The 16,741-nt window shown below is 39.7% G+C and overlaps 1 protein-coding gene across 2 annotated transcripts; it reads right to left on the bottom strand.

Annotated features, from left to right (window-relative positions):
* Positions 1 to 1,262: 1,262 nt before the first annotated feature.
* On the bottom strand, positions 1,263 to 16,371 carry LOC138966936 (something about silencing protein 10-like). 2 transcript variants are annotated; one of them, XM_070339339.1, is made up of 15 exons: positions 16,216 to 16,371; positions 13,826 to 13,910; positions 11,393 to 11,440; positions 10,537 to 10,681; positions 9,675 to 9,883; positions 8,424 to 8,474; positions 7,056 to 7,097; positions 6,511 to 6,579; positions 6,064 to 6,120; positions 5,686 to 5,795; positions 5,135 to 5,234; positions 2,970 to 3,163; positions 2,525 to 2,618; positions 1,930 to 2,037; positions 1,263 to 1,478 (listed from the first exon to the last, which is right to left on the bottom strand). In XM_070339339.1, exons 1-15 carry the CDS (start codon positions 16,224 to 16,226, stop codon positions 1,389 to 1,391), a joined length of 1,413 nt encoding a protein of 470 aa, XP_070195440.1. In that variant the 5' UTR covers positions 16,227 to 16,371; the 3' UTR covers positions 1,263 to 1,388. The 2 variants fall into 2 exon arrangements, with proteins under 2 accessions (XP_070195440.1, XP_070195441.1); XM_070339340.1 differs by having other exon boundaries at positions 9,675 to 9,880.
* Positions 16,372 to 16,741: the final 370 nt, after the last annotated feature.

Raw genomic sequence — 16,741 nt, 5'->3', positions numbered from 1 at the left:
GGTCAATCATAATAACATGCTCAAAGTCGTATTTACTCGATATCCATTATCGTACAAAAAAAGTGACTCAGTCTTAAGTTTTTGTACGTCCAGCAGATTTTTGAAAGTGTTAATAGTTTGTGCATTTTTAACAACACCAGACAGTGTGTTCCATGATCATGATGATGGTGCAACTTTGGTAGAAAAGGAACGTTTCCGGATATTAGTTGGACTAAATTCAATAAAGATTTTGTCCGTATTTTTCCTCGTTACATCAGTGGTAGACTTCTTGAAAAAAGACTCGACTTTGATATTATCAATACCCTGAAAGATTTTATAGGTCTGTATCAGGTCGCCTCTGAGTCTTCTCGATTTAAGGGTCGGGAGATTGAGTACCCGTAGTCTTTCAACATATGTCATGTTTTTCAAGGCCTTAACCAGTTTAGTCGCTCTCCTTTGCATCCTTTCAAGGGCGGCTGATAGATTCGGATGCCAGATAACGTTGGCATATTCTAAATGTGGTCTAACCAATGCTTTATACAATTTTGTAAATGTGTCATTGTCAAGATAGGAAAATGTTCTTTTTATTATGCCAAGCATTTTATTCGCTTTATTTATTATGTTTTGAATATGTTTGTCAAAACTCATGTGGTCGTCAAATGTTACACCCAAATCTTTATGTAAGATGCGATCATTCAAGATTTTTTGTTATCCAGGGCATCTAATACAAAAAGATGTAAAAGTTAAACTTTTCTCACATCTGTTATGGTCGGCCGTGAAGCAAACTACCAAAAGCGTTACTGTCCGGGCATACTTTTTAAGAACATAATTTTGTTTAAATATAGACAAGTTTGATCTTTTTAATCACATGCACTATCGTTTTAAATGACACGACAATAAGCGCTGTTACTTACACCAATGCCATGGCTACAAGTAAATGTCTGAGGAATAGACCCAATAGCTTTACTTCTTTCAGGAATATAATTTGATCCCATTTTGGGGGGCTTTTTACTCACGAGTATAAATCCCTTTCACAACCTTCAACCTTGTGCGTGTGTGGTTGCTGCTGTTTTCTTTGTGTTGGTGTTTGCTCGGCCAATATTCATGCCTTGCTAGCTTGCTAAGTTTGTATACATGCGTTTATCCAAACAGAATGTCTGGACCTGTGGTTCCTCTATTTCTCCTGACAGCCAGTGGTATGCATGGAAACACACACACACACACACACACACACACACACACACACACACACACACACACACACACACACACAGTTCATGATGTGAATATATGCATCTTTTATTATGAGCAAATACATTCTGGTGTTTCACAGGTTCATCTGTTTATTGTAAAATATTCGACAAAAAGGATCTGATCAGAGGTACCACCACATTTACTGGCTAGAACAATTACTTCAACTTTCGACTGCGAATGATTCCAGAGCGGATTCCAGTCACCTCCCCTGTGTAGAGATTCTTGTGTGCTTTGAAATCTCGTACCTGCAACAGCAGAAGCAGATAATTAATAATGCATGAAAAAAAAAGTTTAGAGTCTCCTGTTCCCCGACGACCCGCGAACGTTCTTGCCAATGAAAAGCCTGTTAAAAATCAAAATGTCAAAGCCTTGTGTCACAGTGTATGTTTTGGTGCTCAAACAAAACACAATTATTCAAAATACTGCGTAAAACCAAACACCATTGAAAAAGATAACAATGGAAGGATCGAACTGCAAAACTGCAAACGCACAGGTATATTTTACAAATAAAAACTTACAAAAATATACCAGAGAAAGTTCTTTGCCTAAATGGCAGAAATGTTCAATTGTTTGAGAAATGCACCGCATGCTAACAATGAAATAACAGGTAGTCCGGTAAATCATAACAGCAATATTTTCTGAAGTACACATATGGGGGCCCTGCAAATACTATCTGTCTGTGTACAGAATTCTTACCTGTCCCTTTCGGCGGATCTTTGCGCGTCGGAACTTCATACGATGCTTGACGCGTGGATTGCGTGCCTCTTTCTTCTTGTGAGCTGTCAGTCCCTTGTTCTTCTCCATCTGTTTAACACATTTTCAGTTTGTTTTGGTACAAGCCTTAATGAACACATCAGCAGTATAGGATATAAGAGTGTTTAACCTAAAAAGTAACTGACACCTTTGTGCCTAAAAAGTCAACATCCTAATGTACCAGATTGTTTTCACACACACACACACACACACACACACACACACACACACACACACACACACACACACACAGACAAACAGACAGACATGCACACACTCATCTTTACCAGAAGGTATCCTTTCTCTTTATGAACATCCAGTTTACTGAGCAAGTCAATAGCAAGCACAAATGATGAAATATGTTATGTTATTTTATCTTATCAAAGCAAATGTCATTTCACAGATCATCAACTATGTCAAACAAAAGCCTAAAAATGTGATCCCTTTAAAAAAGAAAAAGAAAAAAAGTTATCCTGGACTGAAAAAAAACCTGATTGTTTTGATAAAACATGAAGAGTCAGAGATTAAACGAACGTACCTGGTAAGTAATAGCTCTCCTCTCTTCTTCATCCATATTCTCCTCTCCGCTTTGTGCAGCCACCTGTTCATCCTCTCCACTCTCTGCTTCCTCCCTAAATTCCAAAGAACAAACATATTAACAAAGCTGCCTTAAATAGAGAATCTGATCATGAATCATTTGGCCTGCCATATGTCAATCTGCATATGGCACATTTATTATTACGACTGATGTACCCCTTGTTATGGTACCATTCACCTACCTTCTTTTATTCTTATTCTGCCTTGTTTTCAATGCAATCATAAGTATGTTCAAGATAGGACAGTAGTAGTAGAAAAAGACAGTGACAGTAGCAGTCAGCTGGAATTTCAGAAACACTGGTACAAACCTTAACCTTCATCATGTGAGCCTTGATCACATACAAGAAGCTGCACATCAAACATAATTGTTCACCAACACTACTCACATGGCAGCCACCTTTCTCTTCTTTTCTCTCGCCCCTTCCTTCATCTTCTTTGCAAGTTTTCTTTTCTTGTTGGTGACATCTGCTCCTCCTTCTGAAGTAACAATGCCGACATCCTCTCCATTCTTGACTCTTTCCAACAGTTTGTCCATGTCTCCCTTCACTCTCTCGTCCACCGGCAGCAACCGTTTGTACAGCTAAAATGTGATGGCAGAAAACAGAATAATGAGTGGACTTATTGTTAACATTTCAAGAGAGGAGACACTTACACAAACATGAACACAAGGAGTAACAAGAAGAGCAAACGCTCGATCGAGTCACTTTCGCAGTTCTGAATATTATATGAGGCATCAGATGGACAGGAAGAAATTGCTATTCACAACACAATGAGTCACGTTCACATAAAATTTGAGCCCGGTCACTTTTATAGTTTCCGAGAAAAGCCCAACGTTAAGTTGTGTGTTGCCGAACAGAAAAGGCTAGTTATCTCCCTTGTTTTTCTGATAACGTTCGTAAAAGGCTACAGATGTAAATACTTTGATGTAAAGAATAATCCTACAAAGTTTCAATCACATCCGATGAACTTTGTCAAAGATATAAAATGTCTAATTTTTCCTTTGACGCTGACCTGTGACCTTGAAAAAGGTCAAAGGTCAACGAAACCATCGTTAAAGTGTAGAGGTCATTGGAGGTCACGACTAAACAAAATATGAGCCCGATCGCTTTGATAGTTTCCGAGAAAAGATATAAAATGTCTAATTTTTCCTTTGACGCTGACCTGTGACCTTGAAAAAGGTCAAAGGTCAACAAAACCATCGTTAAAGTGTAGAGGTCATTGGCCGGACAGACTAACACTGACCGATTACATAGAGTCACTTTTTCTCAAGTGACTCAAAAATGCACACACAAGGATAATACTAATAGCAGAATTGCACAGAGTACCGGACTGGAATGATAATCACAAGCTGTTCTCCAACAAATTACATGTTTTTTTTAAATGAAAAAAGAAGGAATCGTCTGAAAAAAGGATGAAAATGGCTGAACCTTTTCCTCACTAAATGTATACCTACAACAAGTCGCGTAAGGCGAAAATACAATATTTAGTCAAGTAGCTGTCGAACTCACAGAATGAAACTGAACGCAATGCCATTTTTCAGCAAGACCGTATACTCGTAGCATCGTCAGTCCACCGCTCATGGCAAAGGCAGTGAAATTGACAAGAAGAGCGGGGTAGTAGTTGCGCTAAGAAGGATAGCACGCGTTTCTGTACCTCTCTTTGTTTTAACTTTCTGAGCGTGTTTTTAATCCAAACATATCATATCTATATGTTTTTGGAATCAGGAACCGACAAGGAATAAGATGAAAGTGTTTTTGAATTGATTTCGACAATTTAATTTTGATAATAATTTTTATATATTTAATTTTCAGAGCTTGTTTTTAATCCGAATATAACATATTTATATGTTTTTGGAATCAGCAAATGATGGAGAATAAGATAAACGTAAATTTGGATCGTTTTATAAATTTTTATTCTTTTTTACAATTTTCAGATTTTTAATGACCAAAGTCATTAATTAATTTTTAAGCCACCAAGCTGAAATGCAATACCGAACCCCGGGCTTCGTCGAAGATTACTTGACCAAAATTTCAACCAATTTGGTTGAAAAATGAGGGCGTGACAGTGCCGCCTCAACTTTCACGAAAAGCCGGATATGACGTCATCAAAGACATTTATCAAAAAAATGAAAAAAACGTTCGGGGATTTCATACCCAGGAACTCTCATGTCAAATTTCATAAAGATCGGTCCAGTAGTTTAGTCTGAATCGCTCTACACACACACACAGACACACACACACACACACGCACACACGCACATACACCACGACCCTCGTTTCGATTCCCCCTCGATGTTAAAATATTTAGTCAAAACTTGACTAAATATAAAAAAGAGAAAGCAGTTACAAGAACCCACCTTGAAAGTTACGTATAACACCGACATGGCAGTTTCTTTCTTATTTCATTTAAAAAAAAAGAAAGAAACATTAAATAAAATTCAGATTTAAACTAATGTAATCGATGAAGTTTTTTTAACTTCCAAAATTAAAGAAACACAATAAAAATCACATTCAAATCAAAATGTAGTCTGTTGTAAATTGACCCTACTTACATTCTGAAACTGCACCAGTCTTTTGATGACAGGATGTTCGTGAATGCCCTTCGCCCTTTTCGCCACTAGATACATGTAGAATGCACCGTTTGATAAGTAGCTGCAAAACACAAACATGTTGAACCATGTATTTTAAGTGCTGGTCAAAGGGAAGTAACTGGCATTGGGAAGAATATATGTGAAAGGAGGGAAAAAGGTTGTTCATGCTTGTCTATTTCCTTTTTATCCTTCAGCTTTTAAGTCTCAGCAACTAGTCTTGTAGCTGTCCTGTCATTTGTGACAGTTACAAATATATGTATCCTTGCATGAGTAACAGCACCTTTTTCCACATTCAGTATCCTAACAGAATCCTGCATGAAGGTTCCTTATAGGCATTAACACCATTATGTTAACAAACAGAACACAATCAACACACTCAACGAGCATGGCAACGGGAATGCAGAAGATGAAAAACAGACTGAAAAAGCAATGAATTCTCAAATATTTCTTGCTGAAAACACAACACCTCCACTTCACGTAAGCTTTGTAAAAAGACAAGGTGCAAGACTCACTTTGTAATTATGTGGTACTTCATACGCACATACTCTGCTCCAAGCCCCTGTACCTTGTCATCTTTCACCAGCCTCATCAAAGGGAGGATCCGATCCTGCAACTCTCGACACTGAAACACAAGTAAAAGTAACGTGTATTGTTACACAGTCATCTTAACCATAACGCAAATAACAAAGTGAAAGAAATTTTCCTCAACCTCATTACATGCAATCCCTCTTCCCAAATGAGAAACCAAACACAACAAACAAACAAAAAGGGAAGAAACGGAAAAAAATATCATTATTCATACTGTGAAACAAATCAGCACAATTTTGACGCAAAGAAATACCAAAGTTCCTTCTGAGGCAGGGCTACATAAACATATAATTCATACACACCTTGCTGTTGAAGTCATTCAGCAGTGGAATATATTCTGGGTGCATTTTCCTCATGATCTGAAAAAAAAAGCAGAAAAAGATGTCAACACAATTTAGCAATCCTTGTTGAAAATCAACTTTTCAGACAATCAGCAGTATTTGGCCCATGCATGTAACTCTCATCTTATGTGGGTATATGTATGCCCATGAGGTTCATGAAGCATGTATCATGAAAAGTATTTATCGAAAAAAAGAAAAAAACTGTCCGGGGATATGATTCCCAGGAACTCTCATGTCAAATTTCATTAAGATCGGTTCAGTAGTTTGGTCTGAATCGCTCTACACACGCACAGACAGACAGACAGACAGACACACACACACACACACCACGACCCTCGTCTCGATTCCCCCTCTATGTTAAAACATTTAGTCAAAACTTGACTAAATGTAAAAAGGTAAAAAGCCTACCTCCTGCTCTTCCTTCTTGGACAGTTTTGAAAAATCTGTTTCAATCTTTTCCAGCTCGTCTCTTCCACTCTGAAATCAGAACCACGGAGAAACAATCAGCAGGTGAAATAAACAGACTAGAGCACAGCTGAGAAAAAACATCTGCAAAGCCTAACCAGGGTGCTGGGGCCTACCAGCCTGGGTGTGGTTTAGGTGCAATGCCCTGTCTGGATCCCATAAACAGTATTTGGCAATTTGATGGCCTCGCTCGGTAGATAGAATACTGTGAACGAGGACTCTAAAAGATTGCTCGTCTGTTTTTCTTGCATACCCCATTTTCGCTGCACCATGCTTGTGATGTTCATCTGTTTTCCGCAAATTTGTCCCCATTTCTACTCACAGGCACTTATTACTATTTCAAGGCTTGATGTTTTGCATTGATTTAGTGGACTTAACATTCTCACTCAAACCTGGTTTATGTGTTTTTAGCAGTCATTTAGACATAATCACCCTACATTCATGAACAACAAAGCGAAGCCTTGGCTCTTAATTCTAGATTTACTTACCCGAACAAGACCTTGAATTTCGTTTTCTTCATCACTGTCCTCCTGCACACACACACAAAAATGTAAAAGAAACGTAAGAGACACAACAAGTACAAGAGAGGAGAAAATCAAATTCATGCATAGCTTAAAAAAAATGCTTTCTGATAACAAAATTAAATTCTGTAAACACCTTCTCTCAATACACCAGCACAGTAATAGTGGAGTGTGTCAATAGAAAGTAATAATTTAAACAGACATGCAGAACATAGAAACTTAAGCCCAAAAGTGGTTAAAACAAGAAATTCCTCCGAGGTAGGAAAAACACCCCCGTCCTTACCATTCTCACTGCCACCAACTGAGAAGGCACTGCTAACAAGTGTGGTTAAAATAAGTTGATTGAGTGGACAAAGAGACAGGCGGAGAAAAAGACAAATCAATATAACTCTTTCTGTAACACCTACTGACCGCATACAGAAAACAAAAGATCCCGAGAAAAAAAAACCAAAATCGGTTTGCGCTGCGCGCTGAGAGCAGGTATTGAAATATCTCATCGACCGAGGATTTTCTGCCGCTTCGCCGGGTAGCAAGTAGAGCCGAATACCCGGCTTGAGTGGCGCACTGTACGCCGGCTTCGAACCATGGACCCGTCAAGCTTAGGTCCCTTCCAGACTCGTGGAATGGGAACAGCACGAACATGATTCAGGGGCCATAATGCCATTCCTGATCATATCATGTCGAGTCCCATACTTGTCGACGACGCCCTAGGTACCACATCACAAACAGAACTGTGCAATACACAGGTGTTTTCTACAGACACACTCAAACACACACACACAGAGAAGCCGTATATATATATATCTATATCTATTGTATAAATATATAGAGATAGATGAGAGTGTATTTTTCGCGTGGCTATAAATTGATTCGACCTTTGCACTTTTACAGTGAGGATAATTTACGGGTCCAATTTACGTTCTGGACACTGCGGTGACCTTCTAAAAATAGTAACAGAACGCCGGGAATATCCGAAGATGCCCCTCATACTACAGTGCACCATACGAAGGAAGGGAGGTAAACGCTGAAAACATGGAGAAGATAAGGAAGAGTTATGCGTAGTTGATCCCCCCAAAAAACCAAAATCCACCAATAACTCCCTAACCGTGTGTTTGACTGGTCCCAATTTTTGTAAGGACCGTCTCAGGAATGTATAGAACCTGTTCACCAAGTTTGGTGACGATCGGTCCGTTCATTCTTGAGATCTACTTGCGAACACAAACAAACACACAAACAAACAAACAAACAAACAAACAAACAAACAAACAAACAAACAAACAAACACATCCAGTGAAACCTATACACACCCCTATACCGGGGGTGTAATAAACTCACCTCAGCCAATGTCTGTTTCTTTTTCCTATTTTTCTCAGGTTTACTCTTTTTCTGAAAAGAAAAACAGGAGAACAATTGTATAAACATTTAAATTTAAAAGGTTACAAATTCTTGTCAGATACTTTTCCTTTTGTATAAAACCAATAATTAAATCAGACAATACATCAAGCAGCCAAAATACACACACCACACCATTTTAACACTCGTATGAGTTTATCCAACAGATATTGTACTCTTGAAAAATGAAATATTCAGTTTGATAATGCATGATTGATACACACAGGGTCCCCACTGGTTTTTAGAAACAAAATTCCATGACTTTTCCATGACTTTCCATGAGCCTCAATAACATTTTCCATGACTAGATCCACAGGTCGCCATTTCCAAACACGCACACTTTTTACGTCTTGTCACTGCCAGTTTTGACACTGGCTTGCTTTACACTGAATTTGAGTCAGTTTCTACGGAGTGTCTCTTCGACAAGCAAGTCAAGCATTTGCTACGCAGTCAGTTTATCAGCAGTCAGATTATCGGTAATGTTTGCTGGTCCTGTCATTTCACTAAACTGGACCACCCACTGTTTGTATCCATCTGCACTTTGGTAAATTCCGTTTCGTAACCGTCACTGTGACTTGACGAACTGTCATTTTTTTCACCGCGATACACAGTTCATTGCGAAGATCTTCCTCGGTAATTCGTTCCAATTCCGCATACTTTTTGTTGTCAAGAAACAACTCGAAAGAAAGTTTCAAACTCATCATCCTCCATCTTGCTAAAGTACTTTATCGATGCAAAAACAAAAGCAGAAAACTTCGACGAAACCGACTCTAATGCAGCGCAGACGACACGACGAGATAACGGAAGGAAGTGAGCCTCGCTTTGGCTCAAGTGCCGTTAAAAATACCGTTATTCTCGTATGCAAATACGAACGAGAAGTTGGTCATACGAACAAGCCTTGTGCTGGCGACACAAATCGCTGCTGGCTGGCAAAGGGGGGAATGGCTGGGCAACAAAAATCGCCGCTGGCGTGCTAAAGGTTAATTTTATTTTATTTTTTGTTGTTGTTAAATTCCATGACTTTCCATGACTTGAATTGAAATTCCATGACTTTCCAGGCCTGGAAAATTAAAAATCAAATTCCATGACTTTCCAGGTTTTCCATGACCTGTACGAACCCTGTACACATACACTTTTTTTATGCATGTATCTTTGGTTGGGGTAGCTGAAATAGAATCATTGACTTGACCCTACCTTGGTAGATTTGGGGATCATAAAGTCCTCCTCAGACATCAAGGCGGTGTGGCGTTTCTGGATCTCCATGGCCTCTTTCTCCTCCAGAGCGGCAGTGCCCGCTGTGGCCTCATCCTCCGAACCGGACAGGATAATCTTGTTGTCTCGCACGTCGCCTCCCATGTACCACGATCGCTTTGACCCCCATGCTGTAGTCTCTGGCACCTCTGCTGCAGAGTAGAATGCAAGCGTGGATTAGAGGAACAGTGCGACTTGTCAAGAAAGAATATCAGCCAAATGTGAGTCAGGTAATAAGGCAAAAAAAAAAAATAGTCTGTTTACGGTAACCCGACCGACCCTATCTTTTTCGCGCGACCCTAGACTTTTTTTTGGCATTTGGGGAAAAAAAAAAAAAAATCTGAGTTTTTTTGCAAAATAACGTAAAAATATGTTTTTTTGGAAAAAAAAAAAAAGAAAAAAAAAAAAATCCCGACCTACCGACCCTATTTTTTGGGCCTATGTTACCATAAACAGACCTATTTTTTTGTGTGGCCTAAACAGGAACCACACTATCCATACTACTGTGAAAGCTTTCCTTAGTTGAGCCTGAAGTCAACTATGTGAAGACTGCGCAAAGTCTTTTTAACAAAAATGTAGTGCTATAGCTTTATGCAGCAAGCTTGGCGAAGTATATTTCACGTAGTTGACTTCACCCAATTAATGACAGGCTTTAGTGTTAACAATCATGTTCAAATGTGGAGCATTACCACACAGGTCCCATGCTTTTAATCTGTGGCTGTGAGGCCTTTTTCTTTCCCAAAAAATAATATTGATGGCTATGCAAAACATCAGAGACTAACACCATGGCAATCATGTTTCTCACCTTCTTCTTTTTCTTCTTCCTCTTCCAGATCACTGTCCATGTTCTTCTTGAACTTGTTGCGACGAAGCTGCCGTAACTGCTGCTTGAACCCAGCAATCTCTTCGTCATCATCATCACTGTCATCATCATCGATCGGGAAAAGGTCCTGAATATGTTAAAAAAACAACTGTATTAATTAAACCATAAACATGTGCTGTATTTTGTTCTCTCATAAATCTGTTTCACATAGTCTTTGGTCAAAATCAAATGGCATGAAAACCCTATCAAATTACAGCTTCACGAAAACGTACCCCAGAAAACAATTAAATATAAACATTCATGTCTTCTCTTATAAATCAGTGAAAAAGAATTTAAATATATATCTGCTGACAACAGTTATCACATATGAATACATGTATGTGTGTGTGTTTGGTGGGGGGGGGAGGGAGAGAGAGAGAGAGAGAGGGTATCACTGTTCCAATTGATCTGCAGACTTTGGTACTATATAGCATGTGTGCCTCCCGTGCTGGCAGACCAAGTACGTCTTCCACACAATGTCAATGAGTATGCGGATACACTGTATCCCATTAATTTTTCTTTTACCAACCCAGCTGAAAATGGTACACAACTCTATTCATGGACAGGGAAGGTGAAGGCAGAGAGATGGCCACACTCATAAATTATCTGACATCATTGTAGCTAAGATCTCGAACACCTTGGTCCAAAATGACAAAACATGGTTATGAGAACTTTTATCATTTGTTTAAATTCATCCGAGACAGGACAGAGGCAAACTTTTGTTGTTGTTGTTTTGTTTGGTTTTTGTTGTTGCTGTTTTCCCTATGTCAATCTCAATGAATCAAACAACATTTCTCACCACTTCTTCAGATCCGCTTGACTGGGCCTGATCACTGTCAAGAAGAATCTGGAAGAAAAAATCACAGCATTAATGAAGCGTTCTATGACTAATACTGGACCACTTGATACCAATATTCTATCTAGCATCGTGATTGTCTCAGTAGAACAGCAGATTGCGGAGCATATCTGTGACCAAGCTCAGTAAACTTGGAAGCTGGTCTGGTCATTTCTACACACAACTGACAATGCAAAAAGTATTTTCAGAACTTTATTTTCACCAATGCCCACATGTTTAGGGTCTTTTTCTTGTTTGTTGATCAGCTCCACTTTTGAAATGTACTTTACTTTATGGATGCAACTGCAAGTGTGTCTGAAGCAGAGTGTGTAGGCTATACTTTGTCATTGAAATGTCCACTAACTACTAAGCTCTGTAATTCGTGTGGAAATGTGCAACTGATCTTTTTGTCATTAATATTGAAACACTGTGAAAGTGTAAACTGTAATACAAAATATCACACAGACCAACCTCAAAAGAAAGCACTTACAATAAACAGCTAAATACAACATATGTAAACTGTAAAGCTTGTGTTCAGAAATCAACATAGCAGTAAAATAAACCATTTAGGCTAAAAATATGTCAAGATTCACATTCACAAAATCACAGTCTGTAGAATAACAACATGCTAATTAAAATCATTTTTGACTCACATGCGAAGCAAAAGTGAGTCTATGTACTCACCCGAGTCGTCCGTCCGTCCGTCCCCCCCGTCCGTCCGTAACGTTGGATATTTCTTGGACACTATTCAGTCTATCAGTACCAAATTTGGCAAGATGGTGTATGATGACAAGGCCCCAAAAAACATACATAGCATCTTGACCTTGCTTCAAGGTCAAGGTCGCAGGGGCCATAAATGTTGTCTAAAAACAGCTATTTTTCACATTTTCCCCATTTTCTCTGAAGTTTTTGAGATTGAATACCTCACCTATATATGATATATAGGGCAAAGTAAGCCCCATCTTTTGATACCAGTTTGGTTTACCTTGCGTCAAGGTCACAGGAGCTCTTCAAAGTTGGATTGTATACATATTTTGAAGTGACCTTGACCCTGAACTATGGAAGATAACTGTTTCAAACTTAAAAATTATGTGGGGCACATGTTATGCTTTCATCATGAGACACATTTGGTCACATATGATCAAGGTCAAGGTCACTTTGACCCTTATGAAATGTGACCAAAATAAGGTAGTGAACCACTAAAAGTGACCATATCTCATGGTAGAAAGAGCCAATAAGCACCATTGTACTTCCTATGTCTTGAATCAACAGCTTTGTGTTGCATGACCTTCGATGACCTTGACCTTGGGTCAAGGTCACATGTATTTTGGTAGGAAAAATGTGTAAAGCAGTTCTTAGTGTATGATGTCATTGCTAGGTTTAGTTATTTGACCTTGACCCTGAAGGTCAAGGTCATGTAAAGGTCAAGGATGTGAGTCGTATGGGCTTTGCCCTTCTTGTTGTATACATGAATTAACAGTGCCAAAAAATTCAGGACAGCAAAAATTAATGGTTGTGGCTATATCCACGGGTCCGTGTCTCTAGTCCCCAGGCTATATCCACGTCACTGACATCATCGTCGCACGGGAAGCCTCGCGTTGGCACTCTTATTAAGCGCCATTTAGTTTTTACCACGAAACAATCAACTCTTTTGACAACCTGCAAACTAAACTGAAAGCCTTTCAGGAGTGCACTTGACATGTGCAAGTTTTGAGATCGATAGCAGTCATCAGGAATATCGCACAAATTATAGATTCTTATTTTCTCCTTCTAAGGATGTTGTCTCCGTAGCTCAGACGGTAGTGAATTGTCCAAGGGGTCCCCAGTTCGAGCCTGGACCTAGTCTTTTTTTCTTTAAAAAATAATAAATTTGTTGACTTATTTTTCCCCCCCTCTAAACTTTCCGTTCTTTTAATTTGCTCTACTCTTCTTTTCTCCAAAGCATTTCATTGATAGAGATTGCAACAAAAAAGCTCACGAAAGGGGACTGCAATTTTCACCGGTCACAACGGTAGGACGGCAGCCGGCTTTGTTTACATTTTATCACATAAACTCCCCTCTCCTCCCCTTCAAAGTGCTGCCGATCGAACTTTGGACCCTGTATTCCACTCATGGAGTCTAACTCGTTATTAAAAAGGGAATTTTGACTTTTATAATTTGACAGCTGACGTCACTGTGTGTCATGTCAGTGAAGTGCCCAACCGAAAGCAGGAAAATAAAAGGCGAGAGTAGCGTCCCTTTAGTACGATGACGTCAATATAGCATTGAGTCTAGAGACACGGACCCGTGGATATACCCACAGCCAACATTAATTCCACCCAAGAGTGCTCCACCCAATTACAGAATTCGTATATGATTATGAAATTCGTTCTGAAGGTCAGCGGCTCAAAGTCATACCTTTTCTCGGTCCTTGTGGAAAGTGGAAATCTCATCATCATACTGGTCAGATTCAGATTCGTCTCCCCTGGGTTGATTGCTGCCGCTGAAATGGGAATTAAGTCACAGAATGAACTGTCTGCCCTAATAATCTACTCAAAGATATGTCTTGGCTTTTACATGATATAAGAGCATCCCTTCACTTGTACACATACCAAAACAAATACGAGGTATGATCCAAACAAAATGATCAAATGTGATTTTCGCAGAGACCGTTTGGCGTATCCGTATCTGGCCCAAATTGCAGCAGTCATTAGAACTACTTTCCTCCGACATCGATGCAGAGTCACAAGTGTCTAAGCCAATCAGAAGAGGCCTTAAGGTGGCCCTATTTTGGGTTGCTTTTCAGCTCTGATTTGATGTCTTTTTTGTAGGTCCTGGGTGCAGTGAAACTTGTTGGCAAAAAGTCTGATGTTCAAAGAGGGTATGTTCAGCAATCTCAAGGGGTGTATAATCAGGTCTGAAGAATGTGTGAGGCAAAAATGGGATCATTTGTTTTTTTAGGAATGGAGTTATGGCCCTTCTTTCGTGGAGACTGACATTTTCATGAAGGAGAAGGGCAGTCTGGGTTTCGCAGTTTGGTCACTGACTGCCAAACTCGTGAACAAGTTTTGGTAAAACGGTTTCTGCATAGTATGTGACAATGACAGTGCTGTCAGTAGACAGAATATCGACAGCAACGGGACCTTCGTGGTAAAAAAAATACAGCGAATAGCCCTGTTTTTGCTTTGAAAACCTCGCTTACAAATTTGATGCATCTTGTCATTTTGGTCTAGACACACTTTGTTTTTGTGTTTTCTGGCACTAAAGTAAAAGGAAACCAAAGTCTCATAATCAGTGATTACAGTAATAACAAATTTGGGTCTACTGGGTTCACAACGGTTGAGCAGATCGCGTGCGAGAGGACCCTGATGCTCCTTCCGTTCCCATGTCAGCTAATGAGGCACCCATTTTGCGGCCAGCTTTTGAAGCGGAAGATCATTGAGTAGAACTCTCTGGATTGTTCCATATGAAAGTTGAAGTTTTGCTCTTTATACCCGCATGTACACTTTTTAATCTTAGTTCTTAAATTTTGACACAGCAGCTACATTATTCTCGTTTAAAGCGCTCTTCGGAAGTCTTTTTGGCTTGTCAGAGTTATTTCCCTTTTCCCCAGTTTCAATTTCCCTTTTCTTTGGCAGATTGTCGAATATGGAACAGCTTTGATTCATGTAACATTCTTCAGCTTTGTAGACATTTTCGTTGTGCCATTACCCAGTTACACTCTTCAAAGAAGTGAAGATTTTCATGGAGCTTGACAAAAGACCCCGTTTTGAAGCACAACCCAAAAGTGACGTATTTTAAAACCTCGTCATTTATGACGTAGTAACCAAATGACGTTGTCTGTTGGAGGTATACCAGTTACATTTTTGGCCTTTCACATGATATATTACTTTTTATGATCAGTGGCCTGAGACTTGTATAAACGGGGTTTGATCATTTTGTTTGGATCATACCTCGTACCACTGTACTCAGAGAGCACCCAGACGATTCATCAATCATGTTTTGGTATGTGACCAAGTGGACGGACAATCTTATCCTATGCAAAAGCCATGCCAGATGATCTGAGAAGGTGAGACAAACTCACGAGGCGCAGTGGGCCTTTATAAGTTTAGTTAAACACTAAGATTAGAAGAATTATTCCAAAAGTTGGAAACTATCCGCACAGAAGTCTGTGCTCATCCCTTATTTCGAGCGCAACGAGCAGTTGTGAGTGTGACACACATCAATCTATGATGTGTTAACAGTGATTGAATATTGACACAGACACTTATGTACATGGAAAGTTTACACTTTACAGTGCAACAAGAATAGACCCTATCAGTATTCCAAGCTCTCGTAAGCTCTCGCAAACTTCAGAGCATAGCAAAGCATGTGGTACAGCGATCTCGCGCGAGCTGCAAAAGCCGAGGTTCGAAGTTCTCGCGACGTTCAAAGCATAACAAAGAACGTGTCTCGCGAGAGTTGCTCAGATACCGAAAAGGTCTATTAGAACAAAACAAAATGTACTGCTCACCATGGAATCAAATGTTCTCAACTGGAAAGGGTGTCAACTGTCACTGTCTGTGTCACTGAGTGAATATATTCCGTCCATCAGCTCTCTTTCTTTATAACTAATCTACAACACACACACACACACATAGTGACATACGTGACGTTGTTCAGAGTCACTGGCATTCATGATTCAGTGATTCACACTGCAAACCTGATCCACTTGATAAATCAAGGAAATCCATTCGCGATTCTGATATTCAGCAAAAAATAAAGGCATTACCCAAATGAATTTGTTTGCTACATCAACATCAACTTACCGTTTAGGCATGTTGTCGAATGGACCCTTCTTCTAGTTCTACCTGTCGCTTTGGTTTTGCGATCCTCGTGTTTAAAACGGAAGTTGCTACCGGAACGCCATACTGCGCATGGCTGTAGTTACATTCTTATTTGGTCGCAGCGATTGGTCTTTTAGTGGTAGACTTGAGCCTATCAGAGTATCCAGCACAAATATGGTGCAGAAAGCGAAACAAGAATCCTCTTTGTTAGTTCAGGTGACGATGGTAAACTGCTTTGTTTATTGGTCTGCATGTATGTCCTCTATCTGTTCTGTGTAAGCTAATTGGACGGTTAGTTAGTCGTCATCGCTTCGCCGCGGGTGTGCCTGTCTTCCGTACTTGACGGCGAATGGTTAATCACGCCTCAGCGTTCTTGTTTCTTCTTTTGCCAGAGATAACAAATTTAACTAGGTCACGTCACTCAGAGCGAGTTTTCGCGAGGAACAGGGTTGAGCTACGGTAGGGTCACTGCGCATGTCTGGTTTTTTTCTTCGCGGAAACGCTGTTG

This window comes from Littorina saxatilis, linkage group LG5 (assembly GCF_037325665.1).
Source record: "Littorina saxatilis isolate snail1 linkage group LG5, US_GU_Lsax_2.0, whole genome shotgun sequence".
Taxonomy (NCBI): Eukaryota; Metazoa; Mollusca; class Gastropoda; order Littorinimorpha; family Littorinidae; genus Littorina; species Littorina saxatilis.
Note: the sequence above shows the minus strand (reverse complement) of the source record. Positions and strands in the feature narration are given on the sequence as shown.